This window comes from Pseudopipra pipra, chromosome 1 (assembly GCF_036250125.1).
Source record: "Pseudopipra pipra isolate bDixPip1 chromosome 1, bDixPip1.hap1, whole genome shotgun sequence".
Taxonomy (NCBI): Eukaryota; Metazoa; Chordata; class Aves; order Passeriformes; family Pipridae; genus Pseudopipra; species Pseudopipra pipra.
The window spans coordinates 70479916-70506767 of record NC_087549.1 but is presented as its reverse complement, the minus strand read 5'-3'; the positions used below and the strand labels follow the sequence as shown (position 1 = coordinate 70506767).

The 26852-nt window shown below is 36.9% G+C and overlaps 1 protein-coding gene across 13 annotated transcripts in view; it reads right to left on the bottom strand.

Moving 5' to 3' along the window:
• Window positions 1–26852, bottom strand: part of COBL (cordon-bleu WH2 repeat protein) — a 172937-nt gene that overhangs the window by 47237 nt on the left and 98848 nt on the right. For 8 of the 13 annotated variants that reach the window (XM_064660440.1, XM_064660394.1, XM_064660405.1 and 5 more), the window contains 3 exons: window positions 24143–24337; window positions 4539–4677; window positions 1414–1584 (listed from right to left, as the gene is read on the bottom strand). In XM_064660440.1, the coding sequence (XP_064516510.1) occupies window positions 1414–1584; window positions 4539–4677; window positions 24143–24337 (505 nt within the window). The remainder of the gene's footprint in view (window positions 1–1413; window positions 1585–4538; window positions 4678–24142; window positions 24338–26852) is intronic. The other 5 variants (XM_064660475.1, XM_064660492.1, XM_064660482.1 and 2 more) reach the window with 3 other exon arrangements.

The window sequence follows — 26852 nt, the reverse complement described above, 5'->3', positions numbered from 1 at the left end:
TAGGTAGGACACAGCATAATTATAAAGCTAAACTTGTCCCTCTCCAACTGATGCTTTAAGTCTAAAATAAGTACCCACTAAGCACTTGCTCTCAGTAAATTGAGGATAATAAAAACTCATGTTATGTTTCTATGAACAAGCTTAATCAAATCCTTTTGGCTGAGATGCTGTGTTTATTTAAGAGCAAATCATCACACTGATTAAATCAGTGCTGCATTGATTAAAGGGTATTTGATCACCAAGCTAGATCAGGAAAGCATTGCAAAATAACAGTGATAGAAACTCAAATGAAGCAGAAATATAAATGCAAAGAAGGCCACAATGGATTTTTAATAAAGAAAACATTGTAGGCAAGTTGATGGTATCTAGAACAAAAAGAAGATTTTAAGTATTATATGATTTCTGTGCATACACTGGTAAAAATGACTTAGGGTTAATCCTCAATAAGATTCAGGTTTTCTGTTAGTATGATCTCCTTAATTTCTTGCCCTTCCCCCAAAAAAACTCATCAATCTGTATTTGCTGATAATCAACAGCAAACACACCAACATTAATTTATCAGAGTAACTGTTACCTACAGAACACTTTTGTAAAGAAAATGTCCTGGAAAGAGATCTTTTGTCAACTTAGTAGCTAATAGAGACGTTTCTCTATCCCATGGTTAGGAGACACCGTCCTAGCCTTCAAAGGAAGTGCGTCCATGAGATGTCATAATGTACAGAGCTTTGCTGCTTTTACCGGATCTACATGGGTGTGCAGGGCAAGCCCACAGGGAACATAATACATGATCAAAGACTTGGATTGTGTACAAAGATTTAAAGACAGTGGATAAGCATGAAATAGTAGCACGAAAACATGCTTTTCACAAGTACACAAGGACATGGAAAATACTGTACTTGTCTGATAACTGTTATGCCCCAAGGTGAAGAGACACAAAGGACTATCCAGAGATGCCAAGAAAGATGTTAAGAATATACAGCTCCTGTAAATGGTTTAATTTTCCTAAGGGAATACCCTGTAGTTCTCAACCTAGACTGATAGACCTTATGACTCTCAAAGGAGCTTGTCTCTGGGGAGATCAAAAAAATGTTAGTACAGAAAAACAAACACGGGGAATTAATACAACAGATTTTTTCCTTTCAGTTGCGCATAGCCACAAAGCTTGATGGTTATTTTTAAATGCTTCTATACAATGACCAGGTATTATCTGCAAAACTGTCTCTAAACAAATGTTTTGTTTACTTTACATTCATTAGTTACACTGCATTGGACATTTTGAAAGAAAACAGGCTGAAGAAAGGGGGAAAAACAGACACCGATGTCTAAAGAGCAGAGAGGAAAGTCTGGAAAAGCTAACCCTGAAAGCAATCATCAAAAGAATGGAGATGAAAATACATATATTTTCAAACATACGTTTAGGTACCAGCTCTGTTGGCGCTGTAACATCTGCTTCTCTGTAACACTCTGTTGGATCCACAATGTCACTGCCAGGAGGAGGGTAAGGTGGGGGTGGGGGGATCACTAACTGGGGCGGACCACGAGTGGTGCCTCTAGGAGGCTTTTGTGGCACCCACCGTCCATCACCTACAGGGGGATCAATTGACTAGTTACTTCATTGCAAGATAATGATTGCTCTGTTTATTGCTATTTTTTAAAAACACATTGATTTTCCCTTACCCACATCCAAAGTCTCTCTGGGTCTAATTCTGCTCTTGTTTACTCCCAAATAACTAAGGGAGAAGAAAAAGGTAGGTCTTTCTTAAATCAACAGCAATGGAACCAGAATTGGGTCCAGCACACACATGTACATTACAACTAACAGTTAAAATCACCGGTTTTGGCAGACATAAGGAAGGAGAAAAATAGTTCAATAAAAAAAAATTAAAAAAGCTATGTATGAAAATGTGAAAAATGTGTTTTATTTTTATCTTCTGAAATGCAAAACTGCCTGAATTTGTTGATGTCTAGGATACATTTTGTGGCTATTTTCCTGACTCTGAGAGAAAGAGAAAGATTCCTCAGGTTAGTATTTTGAAGTAGATATCTTACAGGTTTTTCTGTTCTTTTTTTTTTTTTAATAGGTTTTTATTATTTTGACGTTGTAGAGAAGCAGATGATTAAGTTGTTTTCTACAAAACAGTGTTTGAATCTACCAAAGAAAATGCTCATAACTTTGACTGGAGGTTTATTTCTACACTATGTGCAATAACAAAACAAATACATGCATCTTTGCACTATATGACTCACTTCCAATATGAAAAAGCTGCTGCCTGTTTGTAGTATACAAACTAGAGCTATTGCAATTTGGAAAGTCCTTAGAGGCTGAAAGTGCACTGAGGAACCACGACTACCTGCTTGTTCTCCTCTCGTACCCTGCCTTAAGCATTGTGGTCATTGCTGAAGGTGGTCATTGCTGAAGATGGACACTGACAGACACATCTTTGGTTTGATCCATTCTGATCATTCCTATACTCTCAGGCTCATGCTTTGGGGCTGCTGAGAAAGGAAGCAGCACTGAGAGGGAGGAAAAAAGATTAAACCATTATGATTTTCTACTTAGGAGTCACTAGCTTCCAGAGGAGTATCTTCCAGAGACACAATTTAATGCTGGCAAACATGCAAGAACTTTTTTACTGCTTTGAGGAAATTTGGCACAATACTTTGTAGTCACAGTAAATGGTTCATTATTGAAGTGAACTTGCCAGTTTGAGAATATTTTTGATAGAATCTTTTGCTTCGATTCACGTGGCTAACTTGAGAGATACATAGGTAGCTTTAATGCTTTTTCCATCATGCGGCTGACTATTTCTTGCAGCACGTTTTTCCCCTCACTACAGTCTTGCTTTTTTCACAGCTTTTATCTCATGCTTTCAGAGCCATATGTGCTTTCTCATTGTTTTCTTGCAAGGGCTCCAAAGAGAGGCTGTTTTACCAACCTTCTCTGGCTGTAACATTTTTTCTTTTAATGAACACATTCATTCAAGAAAGTAGCAGAAAATGAAAAGCACTGAAGACAGGGCTACTGTGGGACGAGTTCTTTGTCAGTGTAAAATAATAAGGCTCCATTAAAGTAAACGATACTACAGAATCCTACATGAGCAGAGTCTGGCCAGCAAGCACTTATGTACATAGTACTGAATGGACTTGAATTGGCTCTGTTCTGTTTTATTTCATCTGTAACATTTTGAGTACCAATGCAAAATAAAATGAACACTTACAAAAAGTTAATGCATCAAATGTCATCAAAAAGTGACCAGCAGTAGGGGAAAGCACCAGAAACAACGGTGTGACATCTGCAGTGGTTAAAAGTAAGCAAATTTGATGAAAACTCCTGTGTTATGTGGCACAGTGATAATATTCCCCTTAGAGGGTTTAAATAAGAGATGTCAATGGAGTTGAACATGTCACACGATAATGGACTCCTGCTGCTACATAAATGCTGAGGCATTAGATGTGAAGCATCTACTGAAAATAAATGTTGGAACAAAGCCAAGAGGTTTCTTTCTAAACTGTGAGGCATTTGTAATGCAAGCAATTATGTATGACAGAATGTCATATCTGTATGTCTCAGGCACTTTATGAAACATGAGGTCAAAGGCATGAACTGAAGTGCACTGAGTGCATTACAGCACTTGAAGAATGATTCTCTTAATGTACTGAAAAATGAGTTTCAATATGTGGGGTTATTATCTCATATCTTTACCCATCATAAAATCACTTTGCTTGCTAAAAGCATAATCTCTGGGTCCTCACTTGGGCAGAGCTTCCACCAATATGAATAAGCTACCAGTCAGATAACGACAGGGAAAATGTTTTTCAGTCTTCCTGTATGAGTAAATGTGGTGTCACATGCAGCTGAAGGCTACAACTTCTTTTGTTGTCTCCAGCTATGTTTGTCATTCCTTCGAGAGTACCAGTTCTTTTCTTCTACTGATTAGCTAAAGACTCAGCAGAGATCGATTTATAACAAAAATGAGGACTAAATTTGAAAGAACAACTTTACTGAATATCGTCAGTTGATGTCAAACTTTGGGAAGACTACATGAAAATCAAATGTCTTCAGGCTTTAGGAACAGGAGGAGACACTGGACTAGCTTGGCTGTACTTTGGTTCTAGCCACTTCTTGGCTTCATATGCATTCAGTATTGCCTGGCCTGTCTCCATTTACTAGCATTTTCATTTACTATTTCTGTATTTCCATTTACTAGCAAAGTGATTATGATACTAAAGGCACAGAATAGGCCCAGGGCTAGTGCTTTTGTATATAAACCTTGTGTCAAATATTCAAATAATCTGATGAGTATTATCTACATTTTACTACCTTATGGTACTCTGAACAGTGCTATTCAAAAGAAAAAAAAAAAGAGGTAATATACAAAGACTTATTTCCAGACTTTCATTCTGCAGAGAAGTGTATTTTTTTCCCCAAGTTACAAAAGTCTCCAAACTTGTGGTGTAACAGAATTAAGGCAACTTCAAACAGCAATCATTGAAAGCACATGCACAGGGATTATATAGGAGAAAAGAACGCCTCTCACCCATTGTGCTCTTTTTCTTGTCTTCCCTATCTTCTGTCCTGTTTGGCATGGCAGGAGTGGGTGGAGCAGATGCAGTTGGTGGAAGAGGGGCACGCCTCTTCTTTTTCCTTAAATCATTCAGGGATGCTCCTTGTGATATCTAGCAAAGTTGAAAAATAGGCACAAAAAAGGATATGTTTTACTGATGTTGTAAATTGACAGCAACTGAAAAAAAAGGTGTTTGTCATATGACCTAATTTCTCAGCACAGTATATTTATAATGAGCATTTATAGTGACAACAGGCGATTAAAGAGGTACATTAATATTGCACTCAGAAAAGGAAAGAGACGAGACCTGCGGGTGAGTGTTACAGCAGAAATACCAGTCTAGTAGGTATTTGATGGTTTTGGAAAAAGTGAACTAGAGAGCCCAACACTCAGCAGAGCTGAGTATGACACTATGTGTGGTGTTAAGCTTGAGCCATAGCATGATCTTCTTTTTCCATCAGTTTCTTCAAACCTTAACTTATGGTTGAATACTCCAACTGGTAGGTATAGGGAATAAATTCTCTCTCATTTCTTTTATTTTCCTCTGAAATTCTTGTTTAAGGACTACTGAGAGAAGAATCAGAATTGACAGTTTGCCCGCATGATATGAGATCATACTGTACTCTATTTAATATCTACTGGACTTCACAAACATACTTCTGAAGATCTGTAACACCTTGGCTTCCAATAACTGCAATATGCTTGTTGATATGTCAAGACTTCATACTACTTATGCTGCTTCTAAAAATATGAAAAATGTTATTATAAGTGACTTTAATTTCAATGGATTGAATAATATTTTCTGTAGCTTGTTGGAACTTAGCTCTATTTCCTTTTTCTGGAAAAATAATAATAATAATACTAAAAACATGTAGAAAAATCTGTTGAAGTTTTATATTTGAAAGGTACTGACAACACCAGTCAGTACCAGGCTTAACTGAAGCAGAGAGTAATGGGAGCTGCCCACACGACACGCTGTCGGCATTCCTCAGTCTTCACTTCTTTGACTTAATTGCTCTGTCTGTCCTGATATTCCTGAAGATCTATATACAGAATATAGATCTATATATACAGACTATCTGAGTTACAGAATTGCCTGGTCATTTTCTACTATTTCAAAGGCCTAAACAATAATAATCATATTTCCTTTAATCCAGAGCATTAATGAACCCTTAAAATACAATTTTTGTGGAAGATTTCAATGAAAAAATAGTAGCTTCACCCTGTTTAAAGCTGTCATCAGAGTTCAGAGGAAAGGCAATCATTTATAGGTGTCTTTTCCTAAATTGAGAAAAAATCTTAGAAGAAATTAATTTTCAAAGATTAGGACATGAATAGAGCCTCCCTTCCTCACTTAGTCTTCCTTTTTAAGAGCACTCAGGAGAGTGCTACGCTCTAAAACAGAAACCTTCCAATCCCACCTTTCAGGATGATGTTTTAACCACCATGCCATATGACAACTGGACACTGTCCACCCCCTCTTGGTGAACCTGCATCCTCCTCACAGAGAAACTTGGTAGTAGTTGCACTGGACACAGAGCACATTAACCAGGATGAGCTGCATCTTTGTAGCAAATATGTGCACTAAAAGTGAAGAGCACCTTCTTATGTTACCTGGAACAGATTTTCCCTGAACACCTGTAGGTATCTGTGGTGTAGTTGGCATCCACAGTTATTGGAGAAAGTCTGGATGACTGACAGACAGATCTAAACAGTTCTAACTGTGCCTTAATAGAAAACCCCTTAGTGGGTCTAGTCAATATGTGACTAGATGTTGGAAAAAAAAAAGCGCATAGTTTGTGTTTCAAAATCCAAATCACTCTTCCCAATATTTTTGTAAACATTACATGAAACATTTGTCTTACGACAACAGATTTTTCTTTTTTACTATTATCCCTATCATTTTGCCATAGAAAAGGAAAAATCTTGAAAACCTAAAAATTTTCCAGGCTCAATATTTAACAAAATTCTCCTCAAAGCAATTTTCTTCCTGTTCAAACGTAGCTACAGGTGATACACATATATCAGCAACAGGATTATGTCTGGAATAAGGATTGCTTTTAAGGGATGTCCCATGGATGTTGAGTATAGCATTTGATATAAACTGTGTGAAGGAAGCTCATATACTCTCTTGCTTCTTTCTACTTTTTATGCAACGTTACATATCAGGATCTTTAATTGTTTTACAGAAGAACTGGCTAATGTGTATACAAATTGTCTTATTCATGGAAACAGTGAATAACTGTAGAAATAATTTTTAGAAGTCAATAAAAAGGATTGGAAAAAGAACACATGGATTCAATCACTGGCATGCCCTGATTACAAACTGGTTTCCAGACACACACTCTGATTTAAGCAAGTCAGATTCTGATACACCTGCTGGTGATGATATCACGTGGGGTCAGAATGCCTAGTGAATTACAGGAATGTTTAAATGCAATCCACAGAAAAAAATCAGAGCTAACCTGTAACCGAACAAACAACAGCATCACCCCAACCTATGTGTGGGACCATCAATAACTTCCTCCCTTCACAAAGGATTTGAAGGAATCTTGAAATAATTATGAGCCATTTTACAAGATGTTCTCAAAAAAAAGACACATGTTTTATTAATAAGATTTAAACTCCTGATACAGTCATAACTGCCCTGATCCTTTATAGCATTCTATGAAAGACAAGAGGTAGATTGGTATGTAAGGAAGATTTATGGGTTTAGATTTAAAGATATTTTCCTGTGACATAATTTAAAGCAGTTGAGGAAAAAATATTTTGATCCAAAAGGAGTCATTCTATGAAAATCAGAGAGATAAATCTTTCAGCTGCAGAATGGCAACATAAATCTTTCCACTAAACTTGATGATACAAAAGCTATTCTGCCGAGCTGATTCTGCATTTTCACAGGGCAACAGATGCTTCAACATGTCTAGCACTAGAAACCACAAGAAGTCCCAACTGAACATTAATGTGTCTTAAACAACATTTACTCATATGTCTAATATTCCCTGGACAGGTCATACATTATTAGGCATATATTGACAAAGGAAAATTCAGTGAGCTCTCCAAACTGGGTGTATGAGCAATCCATGAGGCTGACCACTGTAAGTTACACTGAATAAAATTGTCTATTCAGCACTAAACTTCTCTACCTTGTTTCCTTATTGAGTAGTGTCCCATTGATTAAAAAATGAATGTCCAATCCTCATGTACATTACAAACTGCATTCAAAGACAGCAGTCTGATGTCTCCCAAAAACATGTTCTTATGTTGCAGAAGGTATTTGTGTGGGTTACTTAAAATAGTCGCTAAGATCCCATGCAATAAAACAACACATTGCAAAAACAACATACACAGAGATACTAAAAAGTCTGGCACATGGGAACAATTTTAAAGAAGGTATTATCTGGAAAACTCATCATTTTGATAAAATGCATAGAAATAACTACACTTTAGAAATTAGCAAGCAGTTTCTCTGCATTGGTCATTTTAGTTCTGTACATCTTGATTTTTCAGTGTAGGATCTCACATGTCTGATAATAAAATGAATAATAAAATAATAATAGGCTTAGTTTTAAATAAACCATATGAATACGCATGCTAGGATAGCATGACTGGTATTTGGACTGACTAGACACAATAGCTTGTGTTACTGTGGACATGTCACTCTCCTGTGGAACAGAATTAGATGGGAGACTCCCAAGCTACTGCCAACGTGAGTTTGAGTCCACAGTAATAACAAGCAACTCCTCGAGCAAGATAACCACTTTTCAATCCTGACAACACCACTCTCTATTAGGGCACACACTTCTGACTTTGAAATTCTGCACTGTGCTTCCTTGCACTGTGTTTGTCTCACCTGACGGCTTCACCCCAGCCATACTCATGGCCTCAGCTTCTGAGTGGCTTTGCTGCTGGAAGCGTTCAGACGCTAAGTGGGAAATCTGGCTTAGAACTAGAGTGCAAACTGCATCATTCTTCTGAAAATAACCTTACCATTAATATTTTAATCAGATATTACAAAATTTTGCATCATTAAGCCTATGCTGCTTAATTTCAGATTTTTTCTTATAGTTTTGGTGTTAAACAGTATATTTAACACAATTTAGTATTCATTATCAAAAATCAAGCTGTGACTGCAGAAACATCTGTCTTAATAAAAGACAAAAAGCTTAGCATTACTGGATTTTATGGAAATTGCTACGTTCTTGAACTATTTTATTCATAAAATGAAGAAGACAAAAGCCAAGGATGTCCTTGAATACTTGGCTGATTGGTGACAAAAAGCTAAATTAGTTGACACAAGAAAGGCAGTACAAGGTGAAGGGGCAAGCTCATTTTTCCATCTGTTTTTACTGAACACACCCTTTCTGAAATGTCACGGTCAAGGGCAGTTAAAAATTTCATTCTAATCTTTAAACACTTTAGCTTGTCCAGTTAAATGTGTGAGACAGGAAACTATCCATAAACGAATTTGAGATGTTAAATTACTAAGATAGCTCTGATTTCCTTCTTTGCAAAATCTCATTTCTAGTTGCAGTATTATTTCCACTGACGGAAATCACTCTACAACACCAAATATTTTCACATGCATTGAAACATGTAGACTACACAAGTCTGCGGATGTTTGCTTTGGCAAAGAATTGAACTTCCTTCGTTTCTCTAGATACAATGTAATCCTCCTCATTTATGCCTTCATTAAGGGGGGGGACACCAACAAAAACTCTTCAAACACTTAAAAATTGTATTTTAAAACCACCACAAAGTGACCTGCTATTAAGATTAATTTCTCCTCTAGAGAGGAGAAAAATGGCAAAAACAACCACCAGATTTTAATTTCATATTTGTGCTTATCTTTTTAGTTAGAACTATATAATTAACAGAACAATGAACATTAATTAGACTGCAAAATACACAGTAGGACTGCAGTTCATATTTCTTCTGACAACTTTGTCCATGGGTTTGATATGATCAATGTCATCTTCTTGAGTGACTGCCTTTGAACTGGACTAAGGATTTTATACATTACCTTTTCTTTCTCAGTCTCACACCCTGGATTATAAACTGGATGACTGGTTGGTCTGCTTGTCTGTCCTTAAAAATCTCATAAATGTTATAAAGATCGGCAAAATTTATTTTGCATCTTTGTCCAATTTTCTGCCAAAGGGATGGTCAGTAGCCTAGAAAGTGGAAGGCAATTCACACAAATGTATGACAACGAGCAAGGAGAATCCTACCCTTTCTATTGCCACTAAGGGACATACTTCCCTGGAGCTTAAGTTTCCCTCTAGACTTAAAATTTTGTTCTGTAGAGATAGTCAAGTTGAATTTCTAGTACTTAGTGCTAAAGCCTAGGCAATCCTTAGCAGTCTTCTCCATTTTGAGAAAAACATACCTGACTTATTTCCAGTGTTCTACCCTGTTCTATCAGCCCTCTCCTTCTGCAGGCACGCAGAATGCCGGGGAAACATGGTATGGTTATAAGTCAAGTGACAATTTCCAATTTCTTTCCAATTTCATGAAACCTATAGAATGGACCTTTAAAGATTACCTGGTCTGTGCCATTCCTTCCCACTACCCACTGCAAATGCCTGGTCAAGTCTAGTTCCTTCTAGTACTTATGAAGGGCGGCCAAAAGCCTCTACTTCCACAATCTTCTGACACCAAGAAAAAGGGAGAATAATAAGGTAGTACCACAGTGTCAATTAGATGTCTTACTAGGACTGTAGCATAACATGTCTCTACATCAAGCTAACCCCCAGAAATATAAGATTTTTGTCATCCGAAATTACAAATAGACTCTGCTGTGAAGACTTGTTAGAGAAATGCACTATAGCACACTGCTTGCTATCCATGCCTGGAAGTGCCACCAACATAGAGTTGAACAGGGCTCAGGGGTTGTCTATGGGGTGTCAGGGTTTGAGAAATGATATTCTCATTAAGATGGGCACACTGCAAACAAAATGACACACCTATTTCTCACAGTGACCTACATCATCTATCCTTTAAAAACTTAAGTGGTATGCCATCACAGGAACTGGATTTACATTCTGCTTTCCCTATTTCCATTACTTTTGGGCTACAACTGTGAATATAACCCAAAAAAACCCGTGGAGTACTGTGTCCAGTTCTGGGCTCCTCAGTACAAGAAAGACAAGGAGTTACTGGAGACAGTCCAGGGAAGGGTCACAAAGACGATTATGGGCCTGTAGCATCTCCTTTATGAGGAGAGACTGCAGAAGATCTCATCAATGCATATAAATACCTCAAAGGTGGATGCCAAGAGGATGGCGTCAGAGTCTTTTCAGTGGTGCCCAGAGTGGTGCAGAATGAGGAACAATGGCCATAAACTAAAACACAAGAAGTTTCACCTCAACGTGAGGAAGAACTGCTGTATGTTGAGGGTGGCAGAGGACTGGAACAGGCTGCCCAGAGAGGTCGTGGAGTCTCCCTTTCTGGAGACATTCAAAACCCACCCGGATGCATTCCTGTGTAACTTGCTCTAGGAGACCCTGCCTTGCAGGTGGGTTTGACTAGATGATCTCCAGAGGTCCCTTCTAACTCTAACAATTCTGTGAAAAATAGCTTGAAGTAGCAGAGAACAGTTTTACTAGATTATACTTGTGATGTTTCCCCTTGTTTTCTTATTTGGCTAAACAGTAACTAGAATGGTATTCTATTAAGCCATAAAATTAAACCTGACTTACACAGCACACATTACTTAGTTAATTTTTCTATTCTGTAATTTCTTTACCTTTTTAATTTAGGATCTAAGTAAGGTGGAGTTAGAAGCAAAATCTGAAAAGCGATGCAAAGCCAGTTTCTAAATTAAGCACGATGTTAGGGTCATTTTTCATCGCTTACTGAATGCCAGTTCTTTAGAAGTCTTGCTGCTCAAAATGATCTTTGTCCATTAACTTCCTCTAAATACTGTGCCCAACAAAGCCTCATAATTACTTGACACATACTTTCTCTTTAATGAGAGTTAAAGCTTATGATGACATCAGCCTGTCCTATTTGTCTGAGACTTGCAAGCCAGATGAAGTTTACTTACTAAATGTTGCAACCCTGCCAAAATTCAGGGCTGCATAGAACAGTATGTTCCGGCCATAATGTCTTGCCAGTTTTCAATGAAGTGCTTGACAGAGACCACATGTGGAGGTCAAGTGATATTATCATGATCTCACCAGATGGTAAGTTGTGGTATTATTCCCAAGGCAGGTAGTATAGTCTGTTCAGAAACAGTTGGCAGGTGAACCATGAACTCACAGCCAGAAGCAACTGGATTACTGCAAAAGATCAAGAGCGCTATTGATGCTGGCAGAAGGACTATTCCAAGGATTTCTCTTGCACATAATTCAAGGACTCAACTCTCCAGACATATGTTTTCCTGCAAAGAAACCAGAAATCTTCCCGCCAAACAAATTTTCTATTCTTGCATGATTATTATGTGATGTATGTTAAATTGTAATATAAAGACACTGCAAGCTCACCTTGCTTGTGTTCTTGTATACATATTAAGCATCATCAGGTCATTCTGATGTTAATTCAGAGGTTGTATCTACACAGGTTAGAGTGCAGGACTGGACTACTTTTCAGAAAACAACAAGAAAGTAGACCACGGAGGAATCTTACAAAATTTTGTAATTACGTTTTCCACTCTAAAGCAACAGCCTATCCAAGTCAAAATGTGAAACACTCTGCGCTTCACCGAATCCAGCCTTCAGTTCAAGTAGGTAAGCAATATAAATCACCACTAAACTGACATTGCTACCATTTCCTAGACAAAGTTTCAGAAAACCTATTTCTAAAACTGCAATAAAGCCATCAGTGGATTCCTCTTACATTGTAGCACGGTTTTTTTCATAGGTTAAAGAAGCAATACTCTTATTTCATAAAAAGACATAATTTTAAAGCAGACTTCAAAATTTTAAGTTCCTCTGCTGCAAAACATATTAACTGACTGTGAACATTATCTGAGTAAAGAGAGATTCTCAAAGGTCCACTGTAAAATGAGTCTTACCTCCCCTTGCACTTCTGAGAGGCTGCGGCTTCTGGCTAATATGAAAACTTCCACTGAAATTCTACACTAACATCCTAGTTCACACTGGTCAAACTTCAGGAAAAATTATAATCAACTGCAGGTAATCACTTCTTGACTGAGAAAGCTGATTCCTTTTAATTAATTCATCACATTGGGACACCTTACTCTACTTAAAATTACAGGACAAGAGTTCGAAAAAAAGAAGGGACACTAAAGCTGCTGGAAAATAAGTTGGCTGCCTAAAAAAAATCTGTTACCTAAAATTACTATAATGCTTTCTGCATGTTTTAAGCTGAGACACGTGCCGCTAGTAAATAAATGTGCAGCAACAGAAAGTTGAGCATTAGGAGCAGTATAGAGGATGGGTGGCAATTTGGACTGAAACAATGGAATTCTTTAGATGCATAGAGAAAAAAATTCTGTAATATAATATTAAAATATAATATATCCTTAACTGATACTCTTTGAAGATGTTGAGAAAGTAGTCTCTACACTGCATGCATCATCTAGCTGTAGTCTTTAATAACCACTTTAAAAAAATTAATGTGTTTAAGTGTACATACACCAGAACTAATTTTTGGAACTGTTTCTCTCATAAAAGAAGCACAAATTACTCCCTTTCTCTAGCAGCTTTTTTTAGCCTTCCTAAATCTGATGCCTTACAAGACAGCAAGATAAGCCTTCAGCCATCACTGCACTTTACTCTTTTCTTTTAATTTGGGCCTGCATCATTTATCCAAACCAGAGTGCAGCTGTTAGCTAAATTAAACATCCAAACTGCACAGCAAACATTATCTGATGTGCTGTCAGCTACTTTCATGTTTGCCATCTGAGTATTGTTTTGTCAGACGTGAACAAGTATGAATATTTCTCATTCAGCTAAATCAATGTCATATTTAAACCTCTTCAGGAAAAAATTAACAAATGGCCTTCAAATTGGAAATTCAGGCAATTAAGTGAAAGGCATTTTATGCATATTTAAGAAATATTTCCCGATCCTTTGAGCAAAAGTGGATAGATGCAGGGAAGCAGCACACCTGAAGAGATCTATTCAACTTGTGATTTCCTGAAAGGTAGAAATATCATCATTTGTTATGTAAAACAACAGCCCCATCATTGCACAAGACAGAAGTGTCCCAACCGTGCCTTCCTCAGAGGACCTGAAATCTAGAGAATATATCTGGCATGCATCTGGATCTGATACTGAGTTCAAATGCAAAGGGATCAAGTTTTTCATGCTGCTTTTATTTTGTCAGTGAAAGGCACATATTCAGTAGAGTGCACTGGACATCACCCATAAAGCTCCCAGCCACCAGCAATATGAGCTGCATAAGTGCATCTCAATATTCTGAGATGCAGCCCAGGGAGGCTGCAAATATGACCCTCACAGTCCCGTGGGGCTCTTTGATACTGCAGTTACACTACTAAGTTGTAAAATCTATACCAGGCAAAATGCTTGAGGGTTCATGGTGCAAAATTCTTATTGGTCATAGGATTTACTGGCAATACTTATAGCTTCATTCTGCAAAAGCAGTTTTGCACTCAGAAGCACTAAACAAAGAGATCGATGATTGGGAATAGCAATCAAAGACAGCTGTTTCTGCTTTTAAATGAGAGACATGTTTGCCTGGTCATCAAATTACCACTGATAAGAAGACCTAGTGAAGTCATTGTGAATGATGCGAATTACTTTTCTGGAGTGATATCAAATCATATGAGACAATTATTTGGGCACGACTCTCTTGGATATTCTCCAGAAACTGCTGCATGGGTTAGATCAAGGGTTCTGCTCAGGCTTCTGTATCAGACTGTGGCAAACAGAGAACAGCAGAAGAAAAGTATGTTCAATACTACCTTCCCCCAAAAACTTTTGCAGCCACCAATCATCTTCATGTCAGAGACTTCCCGGTGTGGTTTATATTTAAAAATTCACAATGGAATTGTCATCCTTGCAGCATTTGTTCAGTCTCCTCTTAAGCCTATACAAACTTTTAGCATCCACATCAACCCTGGTGGACTGCTTGCATGAAAAAAACACACTTTGGCTTTGGGGGTTTCCCCATTTCCTACTAGCTTCAAATGCTCTGGAAATGGCTGGCTGAACAGTCAAATCCCCTGTCATAGTCTTCAGTCACTTTTTTCAAGATGAAGAATCATGGTTTATCGAAGTTGCACTGTTGTCCCTGTACTAAACTACTCCACGCCTTTCATTAGCCTTGACGTCCTTCCATGAGTCTTGTCCTAATCTGTAATACCCTTCTGGAACAAGGGGAACACTGTTGTAGTATTTAAGACAGCACAATAAAGCTCACATACAATGGTGTAATAAATGTATCTTTTTACCCTCTTTTCCTCTCTTCAAAAATGCTCTGAATACGATTTGCTTTTTTGATTGCCATTGAGCTTTGAGCTGATTTTTTTCAAATAAATACGTTTTCTGATTCTAAGATCTTCCTAACTGCTTATTGCCAACTGAGAGATCAATATTTTGCAAGGTATTTCAGGAAATCCAGACTGGCCTTTTCTCATGTATACCACTTTACACTTCCCTACTTGGAATTTAACTGCTTTCACCTGCAAGTGCTGCCAGCACTCAATCTCATAAGGCCTTTCAACAGTTGCTCTTCATACTCAGCATCGGTCCTTACTAGCTGGATAACTTAAGTAGGAGCAATAAACTTTCTCACTTTACCATTTTTATTCCCAAGTCACTTAATATGATGAACGTTGGTCCTCAAATACTCCAAAGCTGCTGCAACGTTCCGCCACTAGATGAGAGGATCATTTACTCCTAATCCGCAATTCCTTTTTTCTTTACTTTACTGCCAGTTATTTAAGAGTAAGATGACCTTCCTCATTATGGAATGGAGACTTATTTTCCTCAATAAATTCCTCATGAGGAAATTTGGAAGCTTTGTGGAAACCCAGACAGATTGTATCAACCAGATCACACATATCCATCTGTTTGCTGAATGCATCAAGAGCACTTTAAGTGAGTTGTAAAGCAGGATTTCTGCTTTACTAAAGTTACATTTATTCTATTCATTATCTTTACAAAGATACCAAGTAGCTAAATTCTCTATTATAAAATTCTATATTATATTTCTAGTAAATTGTCCAATATAGAAGCCACGTGAGGAGGCTTATATTTATTTTAATTTTCCTTATACTTTGCAAACACCAACTCTACCTTTCAACTTTTTTCTCTGAATTTCTTCATGAAAACCCAGAATGTGACATCAGTAGCATTTAGCAATACTATTCAGTAATTTTTTTCCCTATTTCTTTGCTCCACATAGTAGAAAGAGACTTAATACAGATACAGTTGATACAGTCAATTTATACAATCTTTTCTATTTCAGATAGCATTGCAGTCTCCAGTGCATCATCTTGAGAATACTTTGCACAACTGCTGCTCAGACAAAGGAACTAGAGCGTGCTCCTTAGACACAGGAACTAAAGTGCATTCCTTAACTATGTTGTTATACAAGCTTGATGTTCATTATCTGCCTATGTCAGCAACCTTAACCTGTGAAAAATGTAAAGCAAAGTTGAACTGTTTTACCATCCTAGGAGAATAGCAGAAAACCCCCTGGCCAAAGAGTAAGACAAAATACATTATTTCTATATGTTTTTATGAGCAAAGGAAAAAGATGCCATCATACTCATAAACTCTCAACATGTATAGAAATGCATAAATTAAACAAATAGGCTTCTAAACAAAATTTCAGATAGAATGACTGGAATAAAAGCACCAAAAAGAGATAGGAGCTAAAAGCCTAATGGAAAGTTTTGTAATTACCATGCAGTATTTACAGTCAAATACATCCAAAATAAGCAATTGCTAAGTGAATTTGATGTGAAATACAGAGAAATAAATGTAATCTCCATTTTTAATTGGTTTATCAGTAAATATCTATTTATCTCTATCAACACAGAGACAGACACAGCTACCCTTTGACCTTATTAAAATACTGCCTCTTATTGTGCAGAAAGGCCCCAACCTCCTAATCTGGCATTATACAGCAGTAAATGGGCACTCCAGCATCTAATATCCAAACTCTAATACAAAAAACTATGTTCCTTCTTTAAGGCTTACGTAACTTAGGCACTTGAATAGTGTCCTAAACAAAGAGCATCTTTAATAAAGATTCAATATCCTTGCCCTCACCACAAATATGCCGTCGAGAGATATCCCATAGTGCCTGAGGATTCTAACAAGTCTGCCACAAACACTGGAGAACGCAGCTAACACTCATGGCATCCTTAGTTAATGAACAAAGGCAAAGAAACTTTTAAAAATAACATGCACCATTCACATTTTCAGGCCTTTGTGCACAAAAAGAAAATTGAATCAGGAAAATTAAAAAGATGTACAAACCTAGTCATTAATTAACTTCTAATCAACATTTTAAACAAATTAAAAAGTCAGTCAAGTGTTCTCCCGTCTCCTTTGGAACAAATCCTCCTTCATACCCTTGGCAAACTTACAAAACCCTGAGAAGTGACCTAGAAGAGGCAGTATTTTGTAAAAGTAAAAGACACATTTTGAAAAATATCTTTTTCCTACGGCAGAAACTGATTCATTGCATCCTTCCTCAGAATGTGAAAAAAAGTATCTGTTACTCTCAAAGCAGACTTCTGGATGCTCCACAGAAAAAAACCAAACCAAAACAAAGCAAAACAAAAATACATTCACAGAACACTTAAGAGAGAAAGGAAATGTGTCATAAGAAAAAGGTTGAGAAGACCTCACCCAGAAGACCTCTTAGTCAAAAGAAACCTCCCTTCCTTTCTGAAAGATGATAAAAAAAACATGCATTCATATCTTGTTGACTTTAGTAGACATTTCTGGCTTAGGTGTAACCTATGAAAGGGAGATAACTAATCTGAGTCCATCCACCCTTTTGCTGAATTCTGGGTTTCTTATTAAAACAGAATACAACTGTCAGATGTCCCCCATGAACTGCTCATTACCTTTCACCTTACACAATAGTACAGAAATAAAGTACAAGGTAGAAGGGAAGAAAATACCTACAGCATAAACCTATCCCGTCTCAGTACAAAAACCAAGCAAACCCCTCCTCCAAGTATGACTACAATAATTTCTACAACAACTAGGATCAACCAACTAGGTAAATCTAAACTAATTGGAAACTTTTGCTCTTGGGATACAGGACTCTGGTCAGAGGGAAATTATGACAATAATAAATTACAGTAGATGCACAAAGGAAGAGGTAGAAGACAGTAAGCTGGTGAGAGTACACTCTTTCTAGAGGTAATGTTAATTAAGTGGGTTTTAGACACCTGCCTACAATATATCTCAGTTCTGTAAGAAGTTGTGGTAGATGTTCTCATTCAGCTGTTATTCTTCCGCCCCTCAACTTCCATACAATTGCAGTTCCTGCTGGTATCATGCCTCTTCCATAAAATGACCATTTTCATAGTCCAAGAAAATATGTGAGGAAAAAAAGGTTGTCATCAGGTTCTTTTTTCCTAACCACTTGGCTGTTTCTCAGAAGGAAAGACTACTGTAGGAGTATTATTATTTGACATACCAGATTTATTTTAAATACTCCAGACAAAGCAGATTCAGGACTCACAAGGCACACAGACAGAGAGCTCTATTGATGACATCCTTACTGACACAGATGTACATACCAAAAACTTACTCTACGCTGTTCCTACAGGATCTGTATTCATCACTTTAGGGCTTAATTTGCAGTAAAATAATTAATTTTGAAAACCTGCGGAGAACAGCAGAAAAATGTGATTTCATACCAATCAACATTATCCTTGCAGCCAGCTAACCACAAATCTGTGGCCTTCAATTAAAAGAAGTAAGGAGGAAGAGTGGTTATCACTTTGTGCAAACATGCATAAAAGATAACTGTGCAAAAAACCCTGCTGTGCTGGGGGGACATCAGTGGAAGAAAGGTTTGCTTTGCTCAAATTTTTATACTAACAATCTCAATTTAAACTCCTTTTGCAACAGAAGGTGGCACAGTGAAAAATAATATGATATTAAAATCACAGTGGCCAGCATTGAGTTGCTGAGCAACCAAACATAGCTTCTGACATCTTAAAAGTTCAGAAAACATCAAGCTCCAAACTCAGCTTCCTAATTATGGACAGCTGAGCTAACCATTTCTAAAAATTCTGGCCACCGCTTTAAAATACTTCTTACTTCTAAAGAAGATAATGAATCACAGTTCCAAGTGGTTTCCAAGTCCATGCCTGTAGCATACACACACAGACATGGGAAATTTGAGAACTGCAAATTCGGAGACTGATTCTGAAAATTTGGATGAGTCTACGGTTTAATAATTCTTTGCACAAATTTAGCATGTTAATTATTATTTCAACATAAAATTATTAATAAATGCATTTCCTTCACCACCTGTCCTTTACTTTTACTACTTGAACATTATTCTATGGTTCTTGCCAGCAAAATGAATTCCAGGTATGTTTTCACTACATGCTGTGCTCACTTGCAATATCATTTAAAGTATTTCAGGGTTGCCTGCAGATGGGCACAAATCCAATGGCTTCCAAAAGGACATTTCACTAGAGTATTTTTCCTTCTTTTGACACACTTGTTAATATGCTCAATCAAACAAGAGGGACATAAGCTTTCAGTCCCTGTTACATTCTATTTATACTGGTTTATGTATAAAATGACAGTGAACAGACACAAATTCTGCTGTGAAAAAGGCAACCCTACCAAAGGCAAGACGCCTAACCCAGGGTCTTGATAGCTCTGCAGCACTCCTATCAACGATTGCCAGCAGAATCATAACTCTTTCAAGTGCAATACACAGTAGAACCAGAGAACACACATTGCAGGAGGCTGCTATGTCCAACAGGAGTACAGAAACACTTGAAAAAGAAAGAAAAAAAAAAAGAAAAAAGCCACCCTATATGGTGGTCAGTATAGGAAATCATCAAGATGGCAAAACCATAGCAATTACTGAAAATATCTTCTATGTAAGCAAGAAATTTGGCAAATTTTTAGTGTATCTTATTTTCTCCAAGAAAAATAGGAAAGTCTCATTTACATTTGTTCACATTAAAATGATTCTCTTAAAGGTAAATTTGCCATTTAGGCATAAAATTGGTTTATTTTAACGGCAGACGACGAGAAAGAAAACTGCCAGCAATGATCTGAGTAAGCTCTCTTTGGTTGCAATATTCCTTTTTATTCATGTGAGTAAGGCTCTTCAATGAATAAGTTACAAGTGGTGAAAAAACATTAGCCTTGGTAAAAAACTGGGTGCAAGTATCCTGCTCTAAATTTATGGCCTTGACCAAGAATTCAGAGTCAATAACCATCCTCAGCAACCCAAGCTTGAAATCTAAATGGAGAGGAGAGAGGAACATAAGAAGCAGGGCAAAATCCACAGTATGTTACGTACATTAGTTTGTCTATAGCAACATACAGGAAACTATATAAACATGGAAATAAACCTGAAAATTGTGTTGGTTTATAATGCAATCTTCTAGAAGTGTGAGTCCAGTTCTTCACCTGCACTAAAAACAATACATAATATATAATATACATAATATATAAGCCCACTGTCTTGCCACAGAACAACTAAGATTAAAGTCTGTGAAACAAATGTTAGAATATTGTATCTGATATATTGTCCTATTCTTCTATTAGTACAGGAATTTGACTGGCTAGTAACAAATCCCAGATACCTCTGTTTGTTACATCTACGTAATGTGAGACAGCGCTTCTGTTCTGAAAATCACAGCAGCTGAAATAGCACACAGTTCATTTATCACAGTCTACAAGTTGCACTTCTGACTTTTGAAGTTGACATCAGAGCTAGTTAACTCATGAAGGCACTGAAGAACCCTCATCTACCTCTATGTTGTCTCCAAAAAGCCTCATGATCTTTTTCTGAATAAACCACTCTTTTTCATAGAAAAGGCTCTTGAAAAAGTCCCTGGGGCTGTCTTTATCATCCCTCTTGCTCCAACTTCTGTATTTCCCCATACATATTAAAAAAAATGAAAAAGTAATTATTCCCATAAACTGATTTGCAGCTTTCAAGAGACTTTCAAGAGACTCTAATACTCAATTTGACAGTTCTTCCAGGTTCTTCCAAAAGCGTAGTTTTTTCCAAGAAAAACAAACTTCTGTTTCTTTTAAAGAAAGGTGACTGAATAAGTCTCTAATGTGTAATCTTGTCAGATTTCACGCGTGGCTTTCCTCTCTGTACTCTATCTACAATGTCATACTCATACATGTCTTCTCTTATATTTTGTCTATATGGTGCATGCTTTTTGGTGGGAGGTAGGGGAATCAGTTTACACTATGCCCACTCTAAGGTGGCCCCAACTCTTCTAGCACAATATCTAGAGCGCTGTGACAGACAACAGAGACTGTCTGCAAAGGGTGTTCAGTTTTAGCTCATGCCTACAGTGTTCTGACCTACTCTTTGGATAGTGTGTGCTCCGTGTTGCAACTTAAGAAAGGAGGGGATCTCCTTGCTTCTTAAGTATCAAACCTCCTGGATTACATATTGAAATTGTTACATACCCTGGGTCTTTTGAAGAATATTTTTTTCAGGTGACTTCTCATTATTCTAAATAGTGTCACTTGGAAAATGTTTTAAAAAAAACAGGGGGAAGTCTCCAGGGAAGAAATCTGTAGACTCTTCTTTGACTCCGAATTCTTTTGCAAACTATTTAGTGCATGTTCAGCACACTCTGGATAAACATGAATATTTTCTAGAGGAGATTTAAAACAGTTACAGAGGGAATAGTACCTCCAAATAGACACGGAAAACTAATGTTGCTGCAATAAAAAGTAAGTTAATGCAGAGGCCTTATCCACAAGGAGATAAATTATTTTAAGCCCCACAGGAACAAAAGCTGCAATAAGGTAAAATTATATTGCAGTAAGTCACTCATCCAGGAAAGTGAGTTGAGAGAATCTAAATGTACAGCATGAATTAAAACACCCTTGTCTTCATACACATGGGAATTTCTGATTGTAACCACTAGGCAGGGAGATGAGATATACATTCCTAAAGAATCATCTGTGCTTGAATGGCCTGGAACATAATAATGTGTTAAAAATAATGGGCTTATTGGTTTGGAAAGTCAAACTACAGGTATTAGTAAACAGCTGCAGTATTTGATTTCCTACACAATTTTATGAAACCCGAGAGCTAAAAAAGAAAAAAATCTTCTGAAAGTTCACAATACCATCTTTTTCTTTTTCTATTAATGTGCTAGCTTCACTGGAAACAAACATGTGTTCCCCTTTTGCAGGACCTTCCTGTTAGTAACAGTTGCACAGAAATAAAGTTTTCTAAACAAACATCTTATCTTTTTATGGAAGGAAGTCCATTAATAAGGAATTGACGTCCTTCCCTGAAAAAAAAATCAGTGCTAATTCTTTCCCATAAACTGAAGAAATAAACTTACACCCTGAGATTTTTTACTCTATTTTCACAGCAAACTGGCTAGTTTGCACGTAGATAAAATGGAACTGTTTGGGTTTTCTTATAAACAATATCTCTGTTGCTACCTTGCCCCATAATATTGAACAATTAATCTTTTCCCTCAGTTTTTGATTGCTTCATGAAACTTGTGCTTTATTTCAGTTGTACTCCATGCATTGTTAAAACTACATGGCATCCTGTAAGCAACTTTCAGTCTGGGAACTTCAGAAACACACTATAACTCTCTAATATTTTGACCTAAGCCATCATTTTCAGAAAGACGTCCTTTACCCAACAAATGCAGCCAAACACACTCTAGCATCTGTACTCATAATCTTACTGTGCTTTTTGTTGGCTTTTTCAGCTACACAGGACATTTCTTTTGCTCAAAATGAACTTCATGGAAAATCCTCTGACACAACTTTCATTGCTTCCCTTCTTCAAAATAGCTTTTCCTTCAGACTAAGAGAATTTGAAGTTGACGCTGTACTGTATGCTACTTGTGATAAATAAAACACATACTTTTCTTCCACTGGCTTCAGAAAACCAGTAGTTTAACCTATTTGCAACAATGCTGAAAATAGAAATGTTAACATGTTTAAAGAGGGGTTACATTTTCAGCATTATTGTGCGTCATAATTTAAAATCTCAATGCCACACTTCAGAGAGATCAGCTAAAGAGAATGGCAGAATAATGTAGTCTGTGATTATCATACTTGTACAAATTTAGGAGTTATAATGCCACAGTATTTTTGTACAAAAAGGTCTATATATCTCAAAAATTTTAAATTTTGACTCTGATGGATGCAAGAAACCTCATAAAATATTCACAGTAGGAATTTCAAAAGGAAATTTTGAGGAAAAAAGTGCACCAAATGTTGCAAGAACATTGTTATTTCTCTTCAGCTGTATGTTATTTCTCTTCAGTCTGTAAATGAGTTCTATTTCAAAGGCACCTATTCCAGTTTTGAAAGATGAAACACTGCTCTGTTCCAGCAATCTCACTTAGATATCATAAGAATGTGAAAATAAAAATCCACAGTCCCTCACTAAGAGTGTGCATCAAGTTTACTTACACAATACTTCACTAGAGCAGGCATTTAACATATGTCTTAATGTAGATAAATAAAAAAGTTGCAGGCAGGGACACTGAGCACTAGACTCTTCCTCCTCTATAGTGAACTAAAAGATTCCTTCCTGACTCCATTTTGCACTAAGACAGTTTGCTTTCCAAAGATCAGTCCACCACAGAGGTGACAAGCCCTAAGCAGGTAAGAGTCAGTCCACATTACACAGCTTTGATGGTATTGGTTCCTTGCATTCTTATTTGGCATCCATATATACCTTTACACACTGATTTTTACAGTTTACATTTGTTGCTGGTGGAATCAGACTTAAGGTGCTTGCACATGTTTAGTAACATACATACCTGCGTGTCACTATAAAAGCAAGAGCAATTTCATTTTCCCTTAGCTCTATTCTTTTCAAAGACTTAGGTCCTCAGAAAGGTTTCCCCCCATTTTTGTTTCATTCTCAGTAACTGTACTGCAGAACAGTGACCTTTTATAAAAGCAAAACCAGAGCACTGCTTTAAAAGGTCACATAGCGCAACTCAGAAAACAGAGCAGATACTCTGGTATCCCATGATAGCACCGGCACAGGGACACAGGCGATAGCCTGACAAGTATCTGGACAAAGCAGCATGCTGAAGGTTTTTGTCACTTAGTAGAACTGTCACCCATTCTCCAGGAATGCCCTTGTCAATAAGGATACTTAGTCACCTTATACAGTTTCCAGCTTTTCTGCCTTACTTTTTCTTCACCCTCTTTCTTTTAGTTAAAGCCTCACAAAACGTTTCTGATTCAGAAGGATTCTTGATGTGGGAAAAAGCTTGGGGCAGTCTCAATAATGCTCAGTAAATACGTACAAAACTCCAAGATTTTTGATAGTTTTATTTTGTAAGATCAAATTTTGGTCAGCTGTAGTTAGTGGCTAGCCAAAATATCTGTGAATGGCTTTAGATCTCATGATGGTACCCAGCACATCAGACAAAGAAGCCCATTCAGTGGTGTCACTGTTACCTGTGCCACTGTCTTTTCTTGACCTCTCACCTCCACGTTCGGCAACACTGGTGTCACAACTGGTGGAGGAGGTGCTCTGCGCTTTTTCACTTCTGGGTTTGCTGTCATTCCCGAGATGTTACCAAGGGACAGTGATGGACCCAGGCTACTGGAACGAGAATTCACCGAAGGGGAATTTGGTGCTGTGGAAAAACCCTGTAAATGGATTAACATCTTGGATTAACATCACTCTTTAAAAACAATGGGAAAGAAAGAAGAAAAACAAGACACATCTGGTTACCGTTTAAACAATTATATGAATAATCATGTATGTACCTCTGCCAAACCTGCTGAATTGCAAACTGTAACTTTTGGAACTTCTAAAGGTCAAGTGGAACAAAGCTTACAGGCAGTATTAATAATACAGGAGGCATGATAAGCACCTACTGTGGTTTAACAGTAGTATTGATGGGAACACTACTGCTGCTTGCTATTTAAAATATAAACTTCATCAAGACACATAATTACAGTTATACAAATGCATTCGCAGGTGCATTTAAATTACAAGTATTACACATTTCTGGAAGCAAGATTTACTCTTAAATGAGAACGTTGTATTAATAAAATGCTGTCAGTATCCCAGGCTTGTCTATTTTATTAACAATCTGTCTGATTTACCTTAGTCTTCACTGCAGATTTACACAAGAGATATTCTGCTACCAGTGAACTATTTCCAATTTACATGCAGAATCAAGCATAATCACTTACAATATACTAAAACCAACAATTTAACTTGGTGAAAAGAAATCCTACTGACAGGCACTACTCTGGATTTTAAGAGGCCCAGATGAAAGAAGAAGCAGAAAACTTTTAAAATAATTCCTTAATGTTAAAAATTACTTTAGTTCTCATTGAAAACTTAATAAAATCAATGAAAAAAGTTTAATTGATTTTAGATCAAGGTCTCAATGCATTATTATATTAATGCACAAACAAAAATATATGCAGTCATATAGTACTAAATCTACAAATATGAAAGACTAGTACATATGATTTCTTGAAAATGTGTATTTTGATTTTAGCTTTGACTCTTAAAATTCAATACAATTGCTTTTAACTCTGCTAATAAAAATCATGCAAAAACTTTTCCCTCAAAATCTGTGAGTCACCTTTTTCTGTTTTTAATTAAGAAAACCTTTCATATTAAATTGAAGATTTTACTGTTTAATAAGTTATGAGACTGTAACTTCTTCCCAGAAATATCTTCCATGGAATCACCACTGATACCACTTCACCATGACCTGGAGCAGAATAGCTGTTCTGGAAACAGACTGATGAGAATGGTTGATATAGCTGTTCTTATCACAACAGAACATGCCACCACACTTGCAAAACTCACCTACCAAGGACATAAAGCCTTCTGGTGGAATTTTGTTCAAAACCACAGAATATGTACTGGCAGGAAATAATGGCTACCACAAATGCCATAATTTTTGAATAATAAATAAATAATAATTATTTAAAAAGTAGCTCTTTGAACCTAAGTTCTCCAATCTGGAAAGTGATGGAAAATGTTTTGCCTCAATTATATACCTCCCTCATCATTGTGGTGGATATCTGGATATCTCTAGGAGTGCAACTTGCAGTGAATTTAATTTGTGACATAGCATGATAATTCCTTTCTACAAATACGAAGTGCAAGTTTAGGTAAAATTCAAATTCAATTTGAGCTTGCTTAGAGGCAGCAAGCTCAAAACCACACTTTTAAGACTGTTGAAGCATAAAGAGCTAGAAAATAGAGCAAGGAATAAAGACGTATCTAATACAGGCTCCTGACTGCCTGGTAAAGTTCCATGTAGATTCCTGTGAAAGCAACTGAAATGCAAATTAATTTGTGTCTTGTCTTGCATTTACTTACCATGTAATAACCATCACTGACTTAGGACACTTTTGTTAGATTTTATGTTGCACACTGCACAGTACCTTTCATCTTGGAATAGTGTGTTTAGCACAAACAGAGCATGTTACCTGACTAGAGTTTTACTGAAGGATTAAAGCAGTATTGGCCACAACCTTTTCATCATCAATTTCTCTGAACTGAATGGCATCAATAGCATCTTTTCCATTCTAGCAAATGAAGAAAACAGCTCAAAGTGGAAGGTGGGGTTTAAAACTTTAGGTATAATGTTATAAAGAAATACAGTATTTTCTTGGCCCTATATCTTGGGCAGTGGAAAAAATAATGATCTCATCTGTAAACCACAAGTTTTAAGTCATTCTCAGTGCATGCTGTACCTGGTTTTATCAAATAAAATTTGTTTACTCTTACAGAAATGACAGCATTCACAGGGTGAAAGATGAAGTAGTCTCCTTTTTCCACACATTTATAAAACAACTGAACAAAAGAATTTCAAAGTGCATTCTACAGGTATGCTTTAGTGACTGTATTAATTTTTTGCTTTTCCTTACTGGATAAAAAAGGTTAAGGAATTTTTGGTAAGAGATAAAGATGCATACAAGTAATAAAAACTCCCTAAGACTTCCCTAGTACCACTACAAATACAGGGTGCTGGTAAAATTAATATCCTACTCAATTCTATCTCAAGGTCTTGTGATTGAAGAGCTACTAGAATCCTTTTCCAGGCAACAGATCATTGTAAAGGAATACAGTGATGAACAACCAAGCATTTTAAAGTTGGCTGGGTTTTTTTTAAGCTTGGATTTCCTACGA